Source organism: Cyberlindnera jadinii (assembly GCF_001661405.1).
Source record: "Cyberlindnera jadinii NRRL Y-1542 unplaced genomic scaffold CYBJAscaffold_6, whole genome shotgun sequence".
In the NCBI taxonomy this organism is placed as follows: Eukaryota; Fungi; Ascomycota; class Saccharomycetes; order Phaffomycetales; family Wickerhamomycetaceae; genus Williopsis; species Williopsis jadinii.
Genome location: NW_017963657.1, coordinates 103,951 through 119,776, shown reverse-complemented (window position 1 = coordinate 119,776; position 15,826 = coordinate 103,951). Strand labels below are relative to the sequence as shown.

The 15,826-nt window shown below is 43.5% G+C and overlaps 7 protein-coding genes and 1 non-coding gene across 8 annotated transcripts; 3 read left to right on the top strand and 5 right to left on the bottom strand.

Moving 5' to 3' along the window:
* Nucleotides 1–24: 24 nt before the first annotated feature.
* PFY1 (profilin) lies at nt 25–714 on the top strand. The gene is made up of 2 exons (XM_020217967.1): nt 25–170; nt 245–714. Exons 1-2 carry the CDS (start codon nt 158–160, stop codon nt 610–612), a joined length of 381 nt encoding a protein of 126 aa, XP_020070536.1. The 5' UTR covers nt 25–157; the 3' UTR covers nt 613–714.
* A 186-nt stretch (nt 715–900) lies between these two features.
* On the top strand, nt 901–1,656 carry IAH1 (isoamyl acetate-hydrolyzing esterase; the record flags this gene model as incomplete). The annotated part of the gene is made up of 1 exon (XM_020212701.1): nt 901–1,656. One exon carries the CDS (start codon nt 901–903, stop codon nt 1,654–1,656), a length of 756 nt encoding a protein of 251 aa, XP_020070535.1.
* A 41-nt stretch (nt 1,657–1,697) lies between these two features.
* CYBJADRAFT_172906 (uncharacterized protein) lies at nt 1,698–2,015 on the bottom strand (the record flags this gene model as incomplete). The annotated part of the gene is made up of 1 exon (XM_020216409.1): nt 1,698–2,015. The coding sequence occupies one exon, from the start codon at nt 2,013–2,015 to the stop codon at nt 1,698–1,700; it is 318 nt and encodes a 105-aa protein (XP_020070534.1).
* Nucleotides 2,016–2,262: 247 nt separating this feature from the next.
* Nucleotides 2,263–9,897, bottom strand: NUM1 (Num1p). Its single transcript, XM_020214953.1, has one exon. The coding sequence runs from the start codon at nt 9,862–9,864 to the stop codon at nt 2,296–2,298; it is 7,569 nt and encodes a 2,522-aa protein (XP_020070533.1). The 5' UTR covers nt 9,865–9,897; the 3' UTR covers nt 2,263–2,295.
* A 913-nt stretch (nt 9,898–10,810) lies between these two features.
* On the bottom strand, nt 10,811–11,349 carry RPN13 (proteasome regulatory particle lid subunit RPN13). Its single transcript, XM_020214952.1, has one exon. It carries the CDS (start codon nt 11,296–11,298, stop codon nt 10,822–10,824), a length of 477 nt encoding a protein of 158 aa, XP_020070532.1. The 5' UTR covers nt 11,299–11,349; the 3' UTR covers nt 10,811–10,821.
* A 158-nt stretch (nt 11,350–11,507) lies between these two features.
* On the top strand, nt 11,508–11,578 carry CYBJADRAFT_t100. Its single transcript has one exon. It is a non-coding gene; the product is annotated as a tRNA-Gly (tRNA).
* A 205-nt stretch (nt 11,579–11,783) lies between these two features.
* Nucleotides 11,784–12,462, bottom strand: CYBJADRAFT_167531 (uncharacterized protein). The gene has a single exon (XM_020214951.1). The coding sequence runs from the start codon at nt 12,430–12,432 to the stop codon at nt 11,926–11,928; it is 507 nt and encodes a 168-aa protein (XP_020070531.1). The 5' UTR covers nt 12,433–12,462; the 3' UTR covers nt 11,784–11,925.
* A 1,076-nt stretch (nt 12,463–13,538) lies between these two features.
* Nucleotides 13,539–15,825, bottom strand: RAD30 (DNA-directed DNA polymerase eta). The gene is made up of 2 exons (XM_020217966.1): nt 14,048–15,825; nt 13,539–13,783 (listed from the first exon to the last, which is right to left on the bottom strand). The coding sequence occupies exons 1-2, from the start codon at nt 15,624–15,626 to the stop codon at nt 13,755–13,757; spliced, it is 1,608 nt and encodes a 535-aa protein (XP_020070530.1). The 5' UTR covers nt 15,627–15,825; the 3' UTR covers nt 13,539–13,754.
* Nucleotide 15,826: the final 1 nt, after the last annotated feature.

Below are 15,826 nucleotides of genomic sequence, written 5' to 3'. Positions count from 1 at the left end.
CCGCACACCACCATCCGTCATTAACACCCGCACACCGCACACTCTCGCGTGTTTGTGTGTGTTTTTTCTCGCCTGCCCTGTTGCGGCCTTCAACCCTTGAACATTCCTCCCAATTGCTCACTCCACATTCACACAACAAACAGCAGTTACTAAACAGATGTCCTGGCAAGGTGAGTGCGATTGCTATGATTAGAACAAGCGGAGACGTTGTGGGATTGTGATGCTAACGGCGGATTCTCTCTAGCGTATACCGATAACCTCATTGCCACTGGTAAGATTGACAGAGCAGCTCTGTACTCCAGGGCTGGTGATTCGCAGTGGGCACAGTCTCAGAACCTGGTTCTTGGAGGAGGTGAGATCCAGGAGCTGGCACAGGGCTATGACAACCCTTCGGAGCTCCAGGCGAAGGGGTTGCACGTCCAGGGACAGAAGTACTTTTTGATCAAGGCAGATGACCGCTCAATCTATGGTAAGCACGACGCCGAGGGCATCATTGCCGTGAGAACGAAGCAGACCATCTTGATTGGACACTACCCTGCTGGTGTGCAGGCTGGTGAGGCCACCACCATTGTGGAGAAGCTTGCTGACTACCTGATCTCTGTGGGCTACTGAGGAGACTGGTGCGTCCAGTCTCTCTCTGTAGGGCATCAAGATGTCGTCTATTAGATAGGTGGGCTGCCACGAGGAAGACGAGGTGGTGCCGTATATATAAGTACTGAACACGCGTGATTCGCTCTTGTTTTATATACAATGGAAATGTGTCTAGTGAATGCCTTGTTCCCCGTATAGACGTAGATCCCTTGATGCTGGGAGAGGATGCATCGAAAATTCAAACACGCCACAGTATTCCTTCGCCCTCTCCTTGTGCCCTCAGCTTTGGACAGAGAGACACCCACGGACATGTCACCTCACTCTCTTCAATTGGACAAGCTGTTACTGTTTGGTGATTCCATCACTGAGTTCGCCTACGACCTGCTGCCTCAGGACTCGACGGCCACACAGTTTGCGTTTGGGCCAGCGTTGCAGAACAGCTATACGAGAAGGCTGGACGTTGTTCAGAGAGGGTTTTCCGGATACAACTCGAAATGGGCGTTGAAGCTGCTGCCAAAGATCCTGGAGTATGAAGATACTCCAGGTACAAAGGTTCAATTGGCGACGGTGTTCTTTGGAACGAACGACGCCGTGTTTGAAGGGATGCAGAAGGTCCCACTGGACGACTACATCGCCAACATGAGACAGATCATCCAACTGTTGAAGGAGAGGGACATTAGGGTCGTTGTGATTGGACTGGCCAAGCACGACGCTGACAATTGGAACCCGAGAAAGCCTCAAGACGTCGAGCAAGGTGTTCTCAGAAGCAACGAACGTAGCTGTGAGTACAACAAGGCTCTTGAGGAATTGACCGTCGAATTGGACGTTGCCTTCGTGAACTTGTACAAGGCATTCGACAACTACTCGGGAGACTGGAGAGACTTACTCATAGATGGTGTCCATTTCACAGGTGAGGGCTATAAGATCATGTACGCCGAGGTGCTGGACTCGATTCGCTCCAAGTACCCAGAATGGGCCCCAGAAAGCGTGCCTTATAGATTACCGTACTGGAGAGATTTCGAGCTACAGCAGTTTGAATCCAAGTTAGGTGAATGGTTGAACTAAGCCTTTCTACTATATAGAGCGTGTGTATTCTCCCCTCCCAATTACAGGTCCTTAGCCTTACGGTAGGCCAAGCCAGCTGGATAGAGCAAAACGTTCTCCAGATCCCAGATCCCTTCTCTGGCGTAGATGTCGCCTTTCAAGAACTCCAGGGCCTCCTCTTTGCTATCAGCAATCACAGTCAAGACAGAGCCGGCAAAGTTTGGCTTGGAGCCCTCCTTAGGAACCTCGTTGAAGATGGCACCGGCACTGGTGATGACCCCGTTCTTAACACCGGCTGGAATGTCAGCCAAGTGCTGGGCCCTGACGTTGCTTCTGTCGGTGTTTGGCTTATCGTAGACAACTGCTAACCACTCAACCATCTTGTGAGTTTTGATACTATTGAACAATGTCCTTGATGGGATCATACAAATGAACTTCAGCTGGGGTGTTGTAGAGACGGAGGATTTGGGTTGAAATGACGAAATCTCCTCCACACATCTCGGACTCGGTGGGAGGGCTACGGCTGGCTGAAAAATTTCCCGTGGGGGTTTTACTCACCAGCATTGATGCACTCCATTGATGCACTCCATTGACACCCAACTACTGTAGTTTCAAATACAAAAGAATGTTTAATGTTACAGGTATGTGAGGCAAGCGAGCCTATACAGCTGGTGGTATGCCTATGTAGAGGTCATCATCAAAGTCGAGTCCATCAGTGCTTCTTTGAATCAGATATCTTAAGGAGTTATACCAAATGTTGTGACGTTGTCTTGTAGAACAGGTGAACTTGACAGAACGGGACTGTGAATGAACCACGATGCTCTTGTGGTACAGGCCAGCAGGTAATGGATTATTATCATCGACACTCTCCACGCTGATGATAGCAGCTGCGCGTGTCTTGTGGTTTGAAGGGTTACCCAGGACAGGGTTAGTAGTAGACCAGTAGAGTGTCAACGTGTATGGGTGGACCCAGAAGTATCTCTCGTGACGAGTTTCTGAAATTGAGCTCAGAGGCCCTAGACGGCGGTAGTACTTGTAGACGTATTCACCAATGACTGTCTGTGTCAACGCTGGGATGATCTTTGGTTCAGATAACGACGCATTGGTCATCAATGACAGCCCACCATCGACAGAAGCGTCACGCGATAACGACGAAGGTGGAGGTCCCTTGGAACTCGTTCTTGAACGGTTGGTTTTGGAGTTTCTAGAAGTGACACGAGAAAGTCTGGTGTGTTGATCGAAATCGTCCCTAGCAGCAGCCTGTGCATGCTCTGCCATATTCTTACGAGATTGGCCCGAAGAGATAGAGACGAGACTGTTCTTTCTGGATAAGGTACTGGTTCCCGCATGAATACCAGCATCACCGGAGACAAGGTGGAATCCTCTCTTCTTTGCCTGTGCTTGTAACTCATCATTGGTGATCTTGTCCAATGTGAATACCTCAGATTTGGTCAACTTGTTGTAATAAGTAGTTGGTAGCACAACAACATTCTGAGGGTCAGGGATTCTGGAAACGTTCGTGGCAATGAACGATTGTTCTGGGATCAGCAACAAATCATGTTGTCTTGCCCATGATTCAACATCATCTGATGAAACCACTTTCTCATGTGCAACATCCTTCTCAACGTTAGATTTATCAGTAGCAAAAGCACCAGTGGTGATAGCAGCGCCTGTAGTCCCGATAGTATCAGAAGTAGCCCCAATAGCCGATTGGGTGAGACTATCGGTACTCGTAAGATCTCTTGTCTGTCCAGTGACTGGTTGCTCCTTAGCCTTAATATTGGCAAATTCATCCTTCGATATAGTGACCAAACCAAGAGCCAATGCACCTTCCTCAATCTGAGATCTGCTTAGGGTAGAGGCTTGGGTGTCCTTCTTCAAATCTTCCAATTCTTCTGGTGCAATGACAACAAGACCGTGACTCTTAACAACCTCGACTGCATCATCTTGTGAGATTTTCTTTTCTGCTGTCTGCTTCAATGTCCCCAGTTCAACAGGTTCAATAACAGCCAAACCTTGTTGTTGGGCTTGTTGAACAAGAGTTTCTTTCGTCAAAACGAGTGGTTCCTCCACTCTCATTTTCAAGGACTCTAGCTCCATAGGTTCAATAACTGTTAGGCCTTGCTCCTGAGCTTTTTCAGCAATCTCATCTCTAGTCAAAGGAACTGGTTCTTTTGCTTTTTCCTTCAATGATTCAAGCTCTTCATGTGAAATAACAGCCAAGCCTTGTTGTTGAACCTTCTCAACTAGATCATCCTCGCTCAAAACAGGTGGGGCCTGTTTAGCCTTTTCCCTCAAAATCTCAAGCTCCGAAGGTGCAATAACAGCCATTCCCTGTTCTTGGACCTTTTCAACTAGATCATCTTTAGTTAAAATCACTGGTTCCTGGTTGGCCTTGTTCTTTAAGGATTCCAGCTCCATAGGTTCAATAACTGCTAATCCTTGTTCCTGAGCTTTTTCCACAATATCGTCTCTAGTTAAAGATTTTGCGTCATTTGCCTTCTCCTTCAAAGACTCAAGCTTTGCAGGTTCAATAACAGTCAGTCCCTGTTCTTGAAGCTTATCAATGAGATCATCTTTAGTCAAAATGATTGGTTCCTGGTTAGCCTTGTTCTTTAAAGACTCTAGGTCTGAACTGGCAATAACAGACATACCACTAGCCTCCAAAGTCTTCACCATGTGCTTGGAGTCAGAAGCCAGAATGGCCTTCTGCTTCAAAGCATCAACCTCAGATGAGTCAAGTGCAACAAGACCGTGAGCTTGAATACTCTTGAGGGCTTCAGCCTTTGTGGGCTCTTCTGTTGGTAACTTGTTAACGGGTGCTGCCACAGCTTCCTTCGCACCCACATTACCTGCTGAACTAGCTACTGATGGGCTTGCAAATCCAGCTGCACCAGCAGAGATTGCCGCAAGAGAGCCTGCTGTGAGTCCAATACCAGCACCAATACCAAGACCTGAACTGTGCTTGTGGGATTCTGCTCTCAGCTGCATGTCACGGTATTCCTTCTTGTCCACTGCGACAAGTCCAAATGCTGCTGCTGATGATACAATGCTTTCTTTCGTAGGTTTTGCTCCTTCTAGTGCCTTCTCGTATTCAGTAACAGGAATCACCTTCATACCCAAAGATGATCCAACGTCAACAACATTAGACTGATCAACAACATCTTCAGGTTTAACACTAGACTTTGCTGTTTGTTCAACAGACTGCAGCTGCTCATCAGACAAAACGTGCAAACCAGCTGCAGCAAAAATCTCACGGATCTTGTGCACTTCCGGATTTTCAGCAGAGATAAATTCACCACCGTTTTCATTCACGAGGTCAAGGTCCTTGGCTCTAGCATCAAGTTGAACTCTAGCAAGAGAGTTGGATAAGCTTTCAAGATCTGGCTTCTCAAGAACAACTAATCCCATTTTCGATGCACTCTCTGTCAGAGCTTCCTTAGTTTGAGCAGGTACTTCATCAACTGTAACAGTATCATGGTGGCTCTCTACCTCATGATCAGTGTCATAATCGTTATCATCAGCTCCTGTGTAATATACACTACTAGAATCATTGGATAATGATCTTGGTTCAGCCAATTCCTCTTCACCAAGTCTGACCAGCTTGTATCCATTGGCCGAAGCTTGGACTCTGAGCTCATCAACAGTCATTGAGCCAATTGTTGCTCCAGCTGCGTGAATGGTTGAGGCATTCGATGGTTGACGTGATAGAGCATCCGTGAAATCACTCTCGTTTATTGTAGAAGAAATGGTGGACATCGAGTGGTTCTGCCCTAAAAAGATGCTATTGGTCTCTGGAGGTGAACTTGTCCCTTCTGACCCAAGGTTGACCAGTGTCATATCAAACTGTTTAGCATATCTTTGGAGTTCTGCTAACGTTATATCATCTTTCTGGCGTGATTTCAACAGGTTCTTGTATTCATCAGATGGGAGAACCGTTAAACCAAAATCTTTCGAACATGTATAGATATCAGATTTCGTAATCACATGATCCTTCTGGTGCTCAATCAAATGCTTGTATTCATCAGCAGCAACGGGAACAAAGCCAAGAGATTTAGCAGATTCAAATACCTTAGCTTTACTTGACTCTTTCTCGTTCGACTTGTGAACGTTCTCAAAGTACTCCTTCGTTTGATGGAATTTGCTTGTCGGTGTTGTTGGAGACTCAGTTGGAATTGTAGGCTCCTTCAATTCCATGAGCTCTTGGAACTCCGCAGCTGGTACCAGAACATGATCAATTTTTTGTGCCTTAGCCTCGAGTTCTACTTTCGAAATAGAAGACGATGACTTCAAGTAAGCTTCATATTCCTTCTTGCCAACCATAGCACAACCCAATTTCTCAACTTGTGACTCAACTGTAGCTCTATCAGGTTCATCAGCACGAGACTTCAAGCTATAGTATTCCTCGCGTGGAACAGAAACAAAACCAAGACTCTCTGCACGTTCTAAGACGTGATCCTTTGAACTGAGTTGTTCGAATGCATCCTTAGCAATCGGGTGAAGGTTATATTTCTCACACAATTGAATAACTTGATCTTCCCCCGGTTCTTTAAGCGATTTGAGATGTTCCTCATCAACGGCAGTATAACCAAGGACACCGAGGCGTTTCTCTATATCTTTAACTTCAAGTTTTTCTGGGTCCTTCAACTTGGAAAACTCACAGTGTGGAACAACAACAAGGTCCGCTTCTTCGGCAAGACTCTGTAATTTTTCGGTAGATGGGTGCAAAAGTTTTTCGTAGCCCTCATTTGAGAGCAGTACAAGATTGTTGTCCTTTGCATAGTCATCTATGCTCTTGTTAGCAGCAGCAGATAAATCTGCAAAGCGATCCTTATCAACAAGAGTCATATTCAATTCTTCAGCTTTCTGTGAAAGGAATTCCACGGTTGGCCTTGTGGTGAGTGACTTCAATTGCTCGTGCTCATTAGTGCTTAAAGCGACCAAGCCAGCACCAGTAGCCAATTCCAATAGTTTATCCTTCGAAGGACTGAGAAGTTCATTATGTGCATCTTTAGATAGTACAATCGCGCCTGACTCGTTTGCAAGATCGTCCAATGTTCTCTGTGATTTCGTCGTAAGTTCATCCAAAGCATTTCTTGAGATGATAACACTGTCTTGTGATTTGGCATGTGCTTCCAAATCCTCTATCGTTGGTGAGACGAGCTTTTTGTACTTTTCCTGTGATAACACAACAGAGTCTGACTCTTTAGCAAGATCGTCTAAGGTCTTTTTGGATTTCTCTTGTAGCAATTCAAAATCATTCTTGTTGACGACAACAAGATCATGGCTCTTAGCTTGTTTTTCTATCTCAGTGACACTTGGATTCAACAGATTACTGTAATCAGATTCAGACAGTACTTGCTTCTTCTGCTCAGCAGCTAGGTCTTCGACAGTCTTTGAAGCCTTTGATTTCAGTTCGTTGAAATCTGAGTTTGACATCAAAGTTAATTCATGTTTAGATGCCTGCTTGACGATGTCTTCTTTCGTTGGTTCAGCTAGCTTCTTGTGCTCCATAACAGGAAGTGCCACGAGACCTAGAGCACCAACTTGTTTTAAAAGAGAAGATTTCGGCAACACAGGTTCTTTCTTCAGATATTCTTCCTTTTCATTCAAAGAAGTGGTTAGCTCATCTATGTAGGAATCCTTCTTTGATGCCTCTTCCTTGAGTAATGAAATGTCGGAATTCAAAGACTTCACACGTTCAGTCTCATCAGCAAGTTTGATCGAAGCTGTCTTAAGAGATTCGAGTTCAGTTGCAGAAAGAATTGCAAGCCCAAGTGAACCAGCTCGGGAAGTAATTTCATCAACAGAAGGCTTTTCAGCCCTACGAATTAAGTTATCGTATTCAGATTGAGTGATTGATGTCAGGCCATATGACTCTGAAAGAGCCTTGATCTCCTCTTGTGTTGGATTGTTCAACTTTCTTAAGAGCTCTTTGTATTCTGAGTCGGGAATGACCACAGCATTGTTGTCCTTAGCTATCTCTGTGATGGACTTCTCTGCTTTTGTCTTTAGATTAGTAAGCTCATCCTTGTGAAGGATGGCATGACCTTGTTTCTGCGCATGCTCAGACAAGTGTTCAATAGAAGGTTCCTCAGCCTTCTTAGAAAGCACATCATACTCATCAGTTTTCAAGACCTTCAAATTGTTCTCTCTGGCAAGATCATCGATACTTCTATTGGATTTAGCGACAATTTCATCGTGTGTTCCCTTGGAAATGACAACCAGACCTTGCTTAGCTGCTTTCTCAGATAAAAACTCATTCGATGGGTTGTCCATATGTTCCTGTAAAGAAGTCTTTTCGTTGTCAGCTGTCTCCAATTTTTGTTGAGTTGTTGCTAACACAGTCGATAACTCATCATATTTTGATGTGATATCAGTCAACTTGGTCTTCAAATCTGCAATCACAGCATCAGACACGGATAACTTCTCCTTAAATGTCTCTTCATTCAAATTCAAGTTTCTCTTAACAGTTTCCAGCTCCTTGGCTTTCTCTTCAGTCAGGTTTGCCAACTTTGTTTCAAGTTCAGCGTTAGCTTCAGTCTTCAACTTGAGTTCTGCATGTGAGGCCTCTAGTTCTGATTTCAAGTTGTCGTGCTTTTCATTCAAGCTTGCCAATGTAAATACCTTCTCGGCATGTTCAGTATTGAGAGAATCTAACGACTTCTTGGCAGTATCAAGCTCTACAGATTTGGCTTTCAGTTTACTCTCGGTGACTTCATGAGATGAAATGTACTCCTTCTCTTTGGACTCTAGCTCGCTGAGTTTACCCTTCAATGAAATAATTTCCTGTTCTTTGAAAGGTAATAGATTGGAAGCATCAGTAAAAGAGTTAAACTCCACTAGAGGAACCAAGACCAAGTTGTTCTGTTTAGCATAGTTGGCTGCTGCTTCCTCAGAGATTGTTTGAAGTTCAGCAGACAATGGAGCAACGGGTATATCCTCATCGTAATCAGATCCTGAATCGTCAATGAGCTCCTTGGAGTCAGATACCACAGAAGTGGGTCTCTTCGATTGCTTCGAAGGGGATGGCTCCAGAGAGCTTCCTCCCGTAACCTCCCAATCATCATCAATATCTGATGAATCATCATAAATCACTGTGGAACCCCTATTTGAATTCCCTCTGATTTGAAGGTTTCCTTTAGAGAAGTCTCCAAGTCCTTTAATGTTTTTCTTGAGTAAAGGAATTGATCTCTTTGAAGGTGGACTTGATTGCTGGGCTTGTTGCTTAGAAGAGAGCTCACCTTGACGCAATTTTAAAATTTGTCCTCTAAGCTTTGCAATGGTGTGATGGGCACTTTGCAATGATGATCTCAGCGTCTCAGCCTCTAAGGCGTTGTTGTTCAACGCCACTGTCTTTACAGGTGAGATGGAAGGTTCTTGAAGTTCGCTTTCAGAATCAGAGTCTTCAACAGGTTGGAGCGATGGAATTCCGGAAAGTTGAACTTTGGAAGGCTTCTTCTTCGCTTCTTCCAATTCACGTCTCAATTCGTCAATCTCATCATTCAATTTGGTATTTTCGTCGTTCAGCTCATCGACATGTGACTTGAGGTCTTGAATTTCTGTTGCACTAGTTAGCTTAGTAGATGAATATTCCTTCTCCAGTGAAGATTTATTCAGGTTCATCTCTTCAAGTTCACTTCTAATCGAGTTTGACAAATCAATGTGCTTATTCATCTCTTTCTGTGACTTTTGATAATTCTCGGAAATAGATTTGTACTCCTCTGTCAGCTGTTGCAACTTCATCTCCAATTCCCAGTTAGAATCTTTGAATCTCTCCTCGTTGGCCATGGTATCGTTAAGTTTGGCGAGTAAATTCGCATTGCTAGACTTCATCTTGAGGAGTTCTTCTTGGAACGTCTTCAACTTTTGGTTCTTACTCTCATTCTCGGCATTTAGCCTTCTGCACTCTTGAAGCAAGTTCTCACTCAAACCAACTGCAAAGTCAAGATCCTTTGCAGATCCCTTCTGGGTCGAAAGCGCTCTACTGCCGTCAATCGGTGGAAGCGACGTTCTCTTGTCCCTTCTAGAAACAAGAGAAAGCCCCTTGGTCTTGCCGCCAGACTTGTCCTTATCTTCGGCTGAACCAGCCACCGGGGACGCTGACTTCTCTGGAGTATCGCGGTCCTTCTGTTGAGAAGGCCTCTTTGGAGAGTTGAACATCGTCTCCGACATCCGCTTCTGGATATCAGAAAGCTGAGCTTTCAGATTATGATCTGTTGGAGACATAGCAAACTATGAGCAATGGAATTCGTTTCTTTCCCTCTTTGAAATGGTTAGTATACGTCAAATCACCTGTATACGAGGAGGGAGCATATGTGTCCACACTGGGAGAAAAACACAGCAGTAAACAGATCAACCCCATAAACGCTGCTTAAATCCCCCTTGCAAGTAACGGTCTTGTGTAAGCATCCACCTCCACTTCCTTCCATCTAAACCGACATGTACTCACAAAAGCTCGATGCCGCTAATTGAATCAGTTTTGACTACTTCCTCCTTTCTTGTTTGTTACTTTTGTTTACTTTTTCTATATGGTGTGAGGTTTTGTTTGTTTGTGTTTTTTTTCTTCCGCCGGAGGCGCCCGGTGTTTTTCCCGCTGGTGTTGTTTTGTTTTTTCTTTCTGTGCGCGTGGCCCCGGCGGTCTTTGTTTACATTTCGATTTAGGAGCACTACAATGATAAATACGTTTGGAGGAGCTGAGTAATTAGTTAGTTCTTCTTCGCTTCTTCTTCTGCATCTTCTGCTTGCCTGTCCTTATCACTTTGCTTCTTCAAAGAGGTCACAAACGGAACAGTGCCTTCTCCCAGGTACTCCACCCCTAGTGCTCTAGAGATTGTAGATCCACCTCCGTAGAGCCCCTCGGTCAGATTGGCCGCTGATCTCTTGAAATATGGGCTGGTCAACACTTTCAAGAGGTTATCTCTGTTGTGCTCCATGCCGTTTGGAAGCATAGTGTACAGTCTCTCGATGTCATCAACGCTGGACTTGTCCAAGGCCTCTCTGATGTTCGTTGCAGTTAAAAGGTCGTTCAGTGCAAGATGCTGGATTCTATATTGGTGTTAGGTCAATCATTCGTCTTTAAATGTGCTTACATTAAATTATCAATCCAACGATCCTTCTCCTCTGAGTGCTGAGGGGATAATGTTCTTGATTAAAAGGTTTCTTGTGCGATGTAGGGTTCTCTACTTACGATTGTGTCACGGTGTCGGCCTGTTTGTCTTCAGATGCTGATCCTGGTTGTGGCTGCTCTTCATCTTCCTCTTCTTCTTCCTCATCGTCCTCCTCGGTGAACTCGAAAAGCTTTGACAACTTTTCATAGATCTCCATGTCCTTTTTACTCAATTCGCTCGGATCGTCATCGTTATCGTTAACCTCCTGTAACCAAAACAGATGTCTAGCACCTGAAGAAAGAAACTCCAATGCAAACACCCTACCTGTCTTACACTCCTCCACATGACTCCAAGATGCATCACCGGGTATAATGAGGAATTCATCCTTCTCAATGTTTACAACGTTATCCTTTGGTGACCATTCAAAAGAGAAGAACGATTCATCCTCCAAAGAATGCTTCAGCACAATCTGACCCTGTATTGGTAGTGGAGTCGCTGTCTTTGTAGCAGCATCATAGCTCACTTTACCAGCTCTGAATTTGACGATTGACATTGTATGACTGCTTGAGCGTTGGCTCAATTGTAACTGTGATTATGACTAGCCTTTACCGCCTGTTATTCTTCCTTCTGGGTTTCAATTGCCACCGCTAAGTTCAGCTTTTTCTTCTAACAAGGAAAACTGTTAATGGCCCAAATAGGAACTTTTCCCTAATTTGATAAAAGTATAACTTATAACTCTTTTAACGCCAATTTTGCTGAAACGCACTAGTAGTTTAGCGGTAAAATCCATGGTTCCCATTCATGGGCCCCCGGTTCGACTCCGGGCTAGCGCACTTTTTTTTTCATCATCCAAATTTCAGTATTGAACATCAACGTCTTAAAATGATAGTGCTATAACGCAAACTATCCAATTGTCGGATGTATTGATCATTTATGTATTATTGTACTGAAAAGTAGAAGAAGGTTACACTGGTGATTATTCTGGTGGGGCGCTAGGCAACCTCGTAGACAAAATTATCAAAGAAAACTACCCTATAAACTGTTTGGGTTGAGACGTATATTGCACCGTGTTTGCAGTGTCATGTAATATGAATAATCAAAAGACATTGAGTCAATAAATAGATGAGATTTGTGACAATAAATAGAATAAATATATATAAACGTTTGCTTCATTTTCCTTTCAATCAAAGAGGCTCTTCTTGATCTCTCTTCTTGGGCTGAGAGAGTCGATATCCAAGGAGCTTCCAGGTTCACGGTTGAAAGATGAACCTCTTCTAATAGGTTGGACAACTTCCAAATCTCTGAAAACACTCTTAACAGGTTGGGCATACATAACCTCATAGAATTGTGCATCCTTCATGGTGAGCTCTTGGTATTCCTTGTTCTCTGCAATCACCTCCTCGCTTGGTGTTGGATGGATCCATTGTCCAAAGTATGACTTACCATAAAGCTTCTTATAGTAAGTGTCGAAACCAATACCAGCAGCGCCGACGAGCAAAGCGGCCAAAGTACCAATGTAGAGAGGGTTGTCTGCGAGTTTCTCCTCAGGGGCTAGCTCTTCGTGGTGGTCGTGGTGGTCGTGGTCACTGAAACAACGTTGTGAGGTCGTGAAGAGTCTGACACGTGAAGCAGACACTGCCGAACAGGTCGTTGCAGACTTTGCTAGTTGAGTCTTTAAAGAGAACATTTTAAGTTGCAGTATTCAGTTCTTTGTTGTGTTCAGTTGCTAAGGGAGCGTTCTTTCGATTTTCTACCGCTACCTTGTTTTTTTTTCCTTCCCTTCAGGTTTCTCCGTTCTGTGTGCATCCAGGTGTCTGGATGTTTAGGTGTCTGGGTGTTTAAATGTGTGAACATACTACGCTCATATCATTGGAGAGAGAGATTGTGTTTCGTTATTGGTTTTTAAAGACATGTTTCATTGTGATAACGGTCTATTTACTCCAAAACGTCTGATAGCTCAATTGAAGTGCTTACAATTCCATTCCCTTAGTATTCTCCAGAAAATTATAACGAAAATTCATTGGTTATCAATTCTTTTTAGGAAATAATTGGGCCCATTATTCCTCAGAAAATTCAATAGGAGAAGTACAAAACTCATCAGCATTTTTTTGATACCCATATGGAATGCATTACACGCTTTATTCAACGACTATAAGGTACCAATTATCCATAGAAACACCTATTTGTATAATAAACAGCAAAAATTACACAGTATAAATCTTCAATTATCACCCACGGGGTCAAAGTCCTGTGTGGGCCCAAAATCAGTGAGGTTTCCCCAGCTAAAAAGTTGCAGCCGCGATTCCGTGCACCATGAGATCACAATCACAAATTTTCTTGTATTTTTTTCCTTTTTGTATGCGGTTTGTGAATCTAACGATAAAATCAACAAAGAGCAACCCATTTTATACTCAGTGAAGCCTCCTTTTGTTGCTCCTTCAAAGGTAGTATCGCATCTATTTCTCTCATAGAGAAGAAGCACAAGTACATATAGAGAAGGGAAAGGTGTGTAGATGAAGGGACTATCAGGGTTTTGGGTTCTATGTCCCGTTTTCCTCATCGCATCCGATTTCCTCATTGCAAAGAAGGCAGTTGCAGCTCCACAACATTTAACTACCACTAAGTATGCTTCGCAATTGGCTAAAAAGAAGCTACACACAAAGAAGAAGGCATTGCAACCATCTGCAACTGCCGATGAGCCATGATCGTTTTCCGTTCGAGGCCCTGCTGAAGGTTTATCTCTGCTCGAGGTTTAATATTACACCTCCTTTGTCCGTTTTACTCGGTGATCATTCCCTCTGACTGTTAACATTCCAAAATAGCTGTGCCTTGCTATTAAGCATTCTTTACGACTTTGTCCTTTTGAATTTTGTACTTTGATTTGTCCCAATTGCTCTTGTTTATGTGTGTGATATGATTCCGATCTTTATTTAATGACATTTAACCACTTTTTACGACTGTTTGTGAATGTAGATTTATCTCTTAGTGTGTGAATATATAGGTTTCATTTCAGAATGGCAGTTTGGTTTGTCTTTTGTCTAGTTTATTGCGCTTATCAGTATTTTTGATAGTTGTAGTCGATTTTCTGGTCCTTTTACTTGAAGAACCAACAGAAGTAGGCGGTGATCTGGATTTTAACAGCAGTTCTCCATATGACACTTTTGAACTAGTAAATTTCTGTAAATCAGATGAAAGACTCTCAGATCCATTCAGCTTCTGCGATATCTCAATGGCATAGTGGAAGTCTGTGTGCTCAACAGTGTCTTCAACCTCATTCCCACATTTGGTACATTTAAACTTACCATCTCCAAGTTCTTCATAAGCCCTTTCTTTGTCTGGAACAGGCGCAACAACACTTGGCTTTGGTTGAACATTGGACTTTGTTAATTGAGAAGCAAAACCAGTAGGAAACACATCCGTCTTCTTGACAAACCCCATTATGCTTGTACTGTTATTATCAACAACTTCAAAATTCGATATCGTCATGTTTAAATTGATCAAAGGATATATATCACCAAACTGTGAGCCCAAGATCTTTAGGAGATTAACCCCATATTTGTACAAAGTCTCCTCCATCTCTTCTCTGGGAACTAAAGGTAAAGAGCTCTGTTTAGAATGCGTCTGACCAGATTTCTTTGAGACAAATTTGAGACTGATGGTCTTGGCTCTGGTTCTATAGCCATTCTCATCTTCACTTTCAACGAGCCGTTGGAATAGATCAGCAGCAAATACTTTTATCCATTCACTTGCATCCTGTAAAGAGGAACCTGAGTTCCCCCGGATATTTTTGTTCGAATTCATAGATTTCACTAAAATTCTCTCTGAAAGAGGTGCAGCGTATTCACCACGAACCATCAGGTACAGTTTCTCCGCGAGCTGTTTGTCCTCCAGGTATTCCTCCAATTCTCCCATATCGTAATTATCCCTGATATACCCAATATTTTCAGAGTCCGGTGGTGATAATTTTGTCTTGATGTATTCACCTGTTTTACCACCCATTGACCAAAAGTCTGTAAAATCAAAGTTCGAGACGAAGTTGGGTATCTGTGAGTTTAGCACGATGGTCTGATTATCAGGCTTTTTGAACCCAGACGCCAACTTCGACACTGTCTTAACCTTTGCAACACCACAGGACGTTGTATAGCCCAGTTCTGACTCTATCTCCGCTCTTATTTCACTAGTTATTGATGATCCCAACAGCACGACAAAATCATCCCAATCACTTATTTGAATTTCCGATTGGTCGTCATACCCCACAATAAACCCATGTGCTTCAAAGTTGAGATCTGAAGGTAAGGATGGCAAGAGGTCTTGCTTATCCATCTTATCCAACTGCTGTCTTAGGGATGGAATCAATTGGAGGATTCTGTCAATCACCAACCTACCAAGATCCATAAAGCTTTCATCAACACTGGCCTTTTCCACCAGATCACAATTCTTCTTGAATATTTTCATAATCTTCCTGCTCTCTCTCCTATAAGGGTCCAAACTCACCTTATGGTTGATAGGAGAAGGCGGATCCTTATCCTCATCGTGGTATCGCCAAAAGTTTTCACCTTTCTTGAAAACAGCTGTGTGAACAGGAACCAGCTTATCGCATTTCAACTTTGCAGATTCTATGGAATCCATCCTGCTTATTCCATACTCTCTGGCAGCATAGCTCACCGCTATAATCGACGACCACTGTACACAAACGACGGCGTCTTGTCTCGACAGTCCGAGTCTTATCTGCTCAGCCTGTGCAAAGAAAGCATTGATATCAATATGGGCAATGACCGATAATGGCGACAGATATGACCTCTGTGGGCTTTGAAGGGCCAGTAGATCCCGCACTTTGAACTTGGACTGGACAGCGTCTGACGAAACAACAACTTTCACCATCGTTTACCGGTATCTGCTGAGTCCCTGGTCTCAGTCCCTGTGTTTCTGAGTCTTCAAAACGCATGGAATGAAGCCCTAAGAAAAGTAAACAGAGCGCGATGAGACGCACGTACCAAATCCGAGGAAAAACAAGTCGGATATGTGCCTATTTGAAAAAAAATTTTCCCCTTCTTCCGCTTCTGTTCTTCTCCAACTTCTTT

Bases quoted from the DNA above. Each gene is read 5' to 3' on its own strand.
- RAD30 (XM_020217966.1), bottom strand. From the start codon at position 15,626: ATGGTGAAAGTTGTTGTTTCGTCAGACGCTGTCCAGTCCAAGTTCAAA. The intron at 13,784-14,047 runs GTAAGTTTAAAT...GCAATAAACTAG, and splicing joins TTATGAAGAACTTGGAGATG to ACAAAAGACAAACCAAACTG.
- CYBJADRAFT_167531 (XM_020214951.1), bottom strand. From the start codon at position 12,432: ATGTTCTCTTTAAAGACTCAACTAGCAAAGTCTGCAACGACCTGTTCG.
- RPN13 (XM_020214952.1), bottom strand. From the start codon at position 11,298: ATGTCAATCGTCAAATTCAGAGCTGGTAAAGTGAGCTATGATGCTGCT.
- NUM1 (XM_020214953.1), bottom strand. From the start codon at position 9,864: ATGTCTCCAACAGATCATAATCTGAAAGCTCAGCTTTCTGATATCCAG.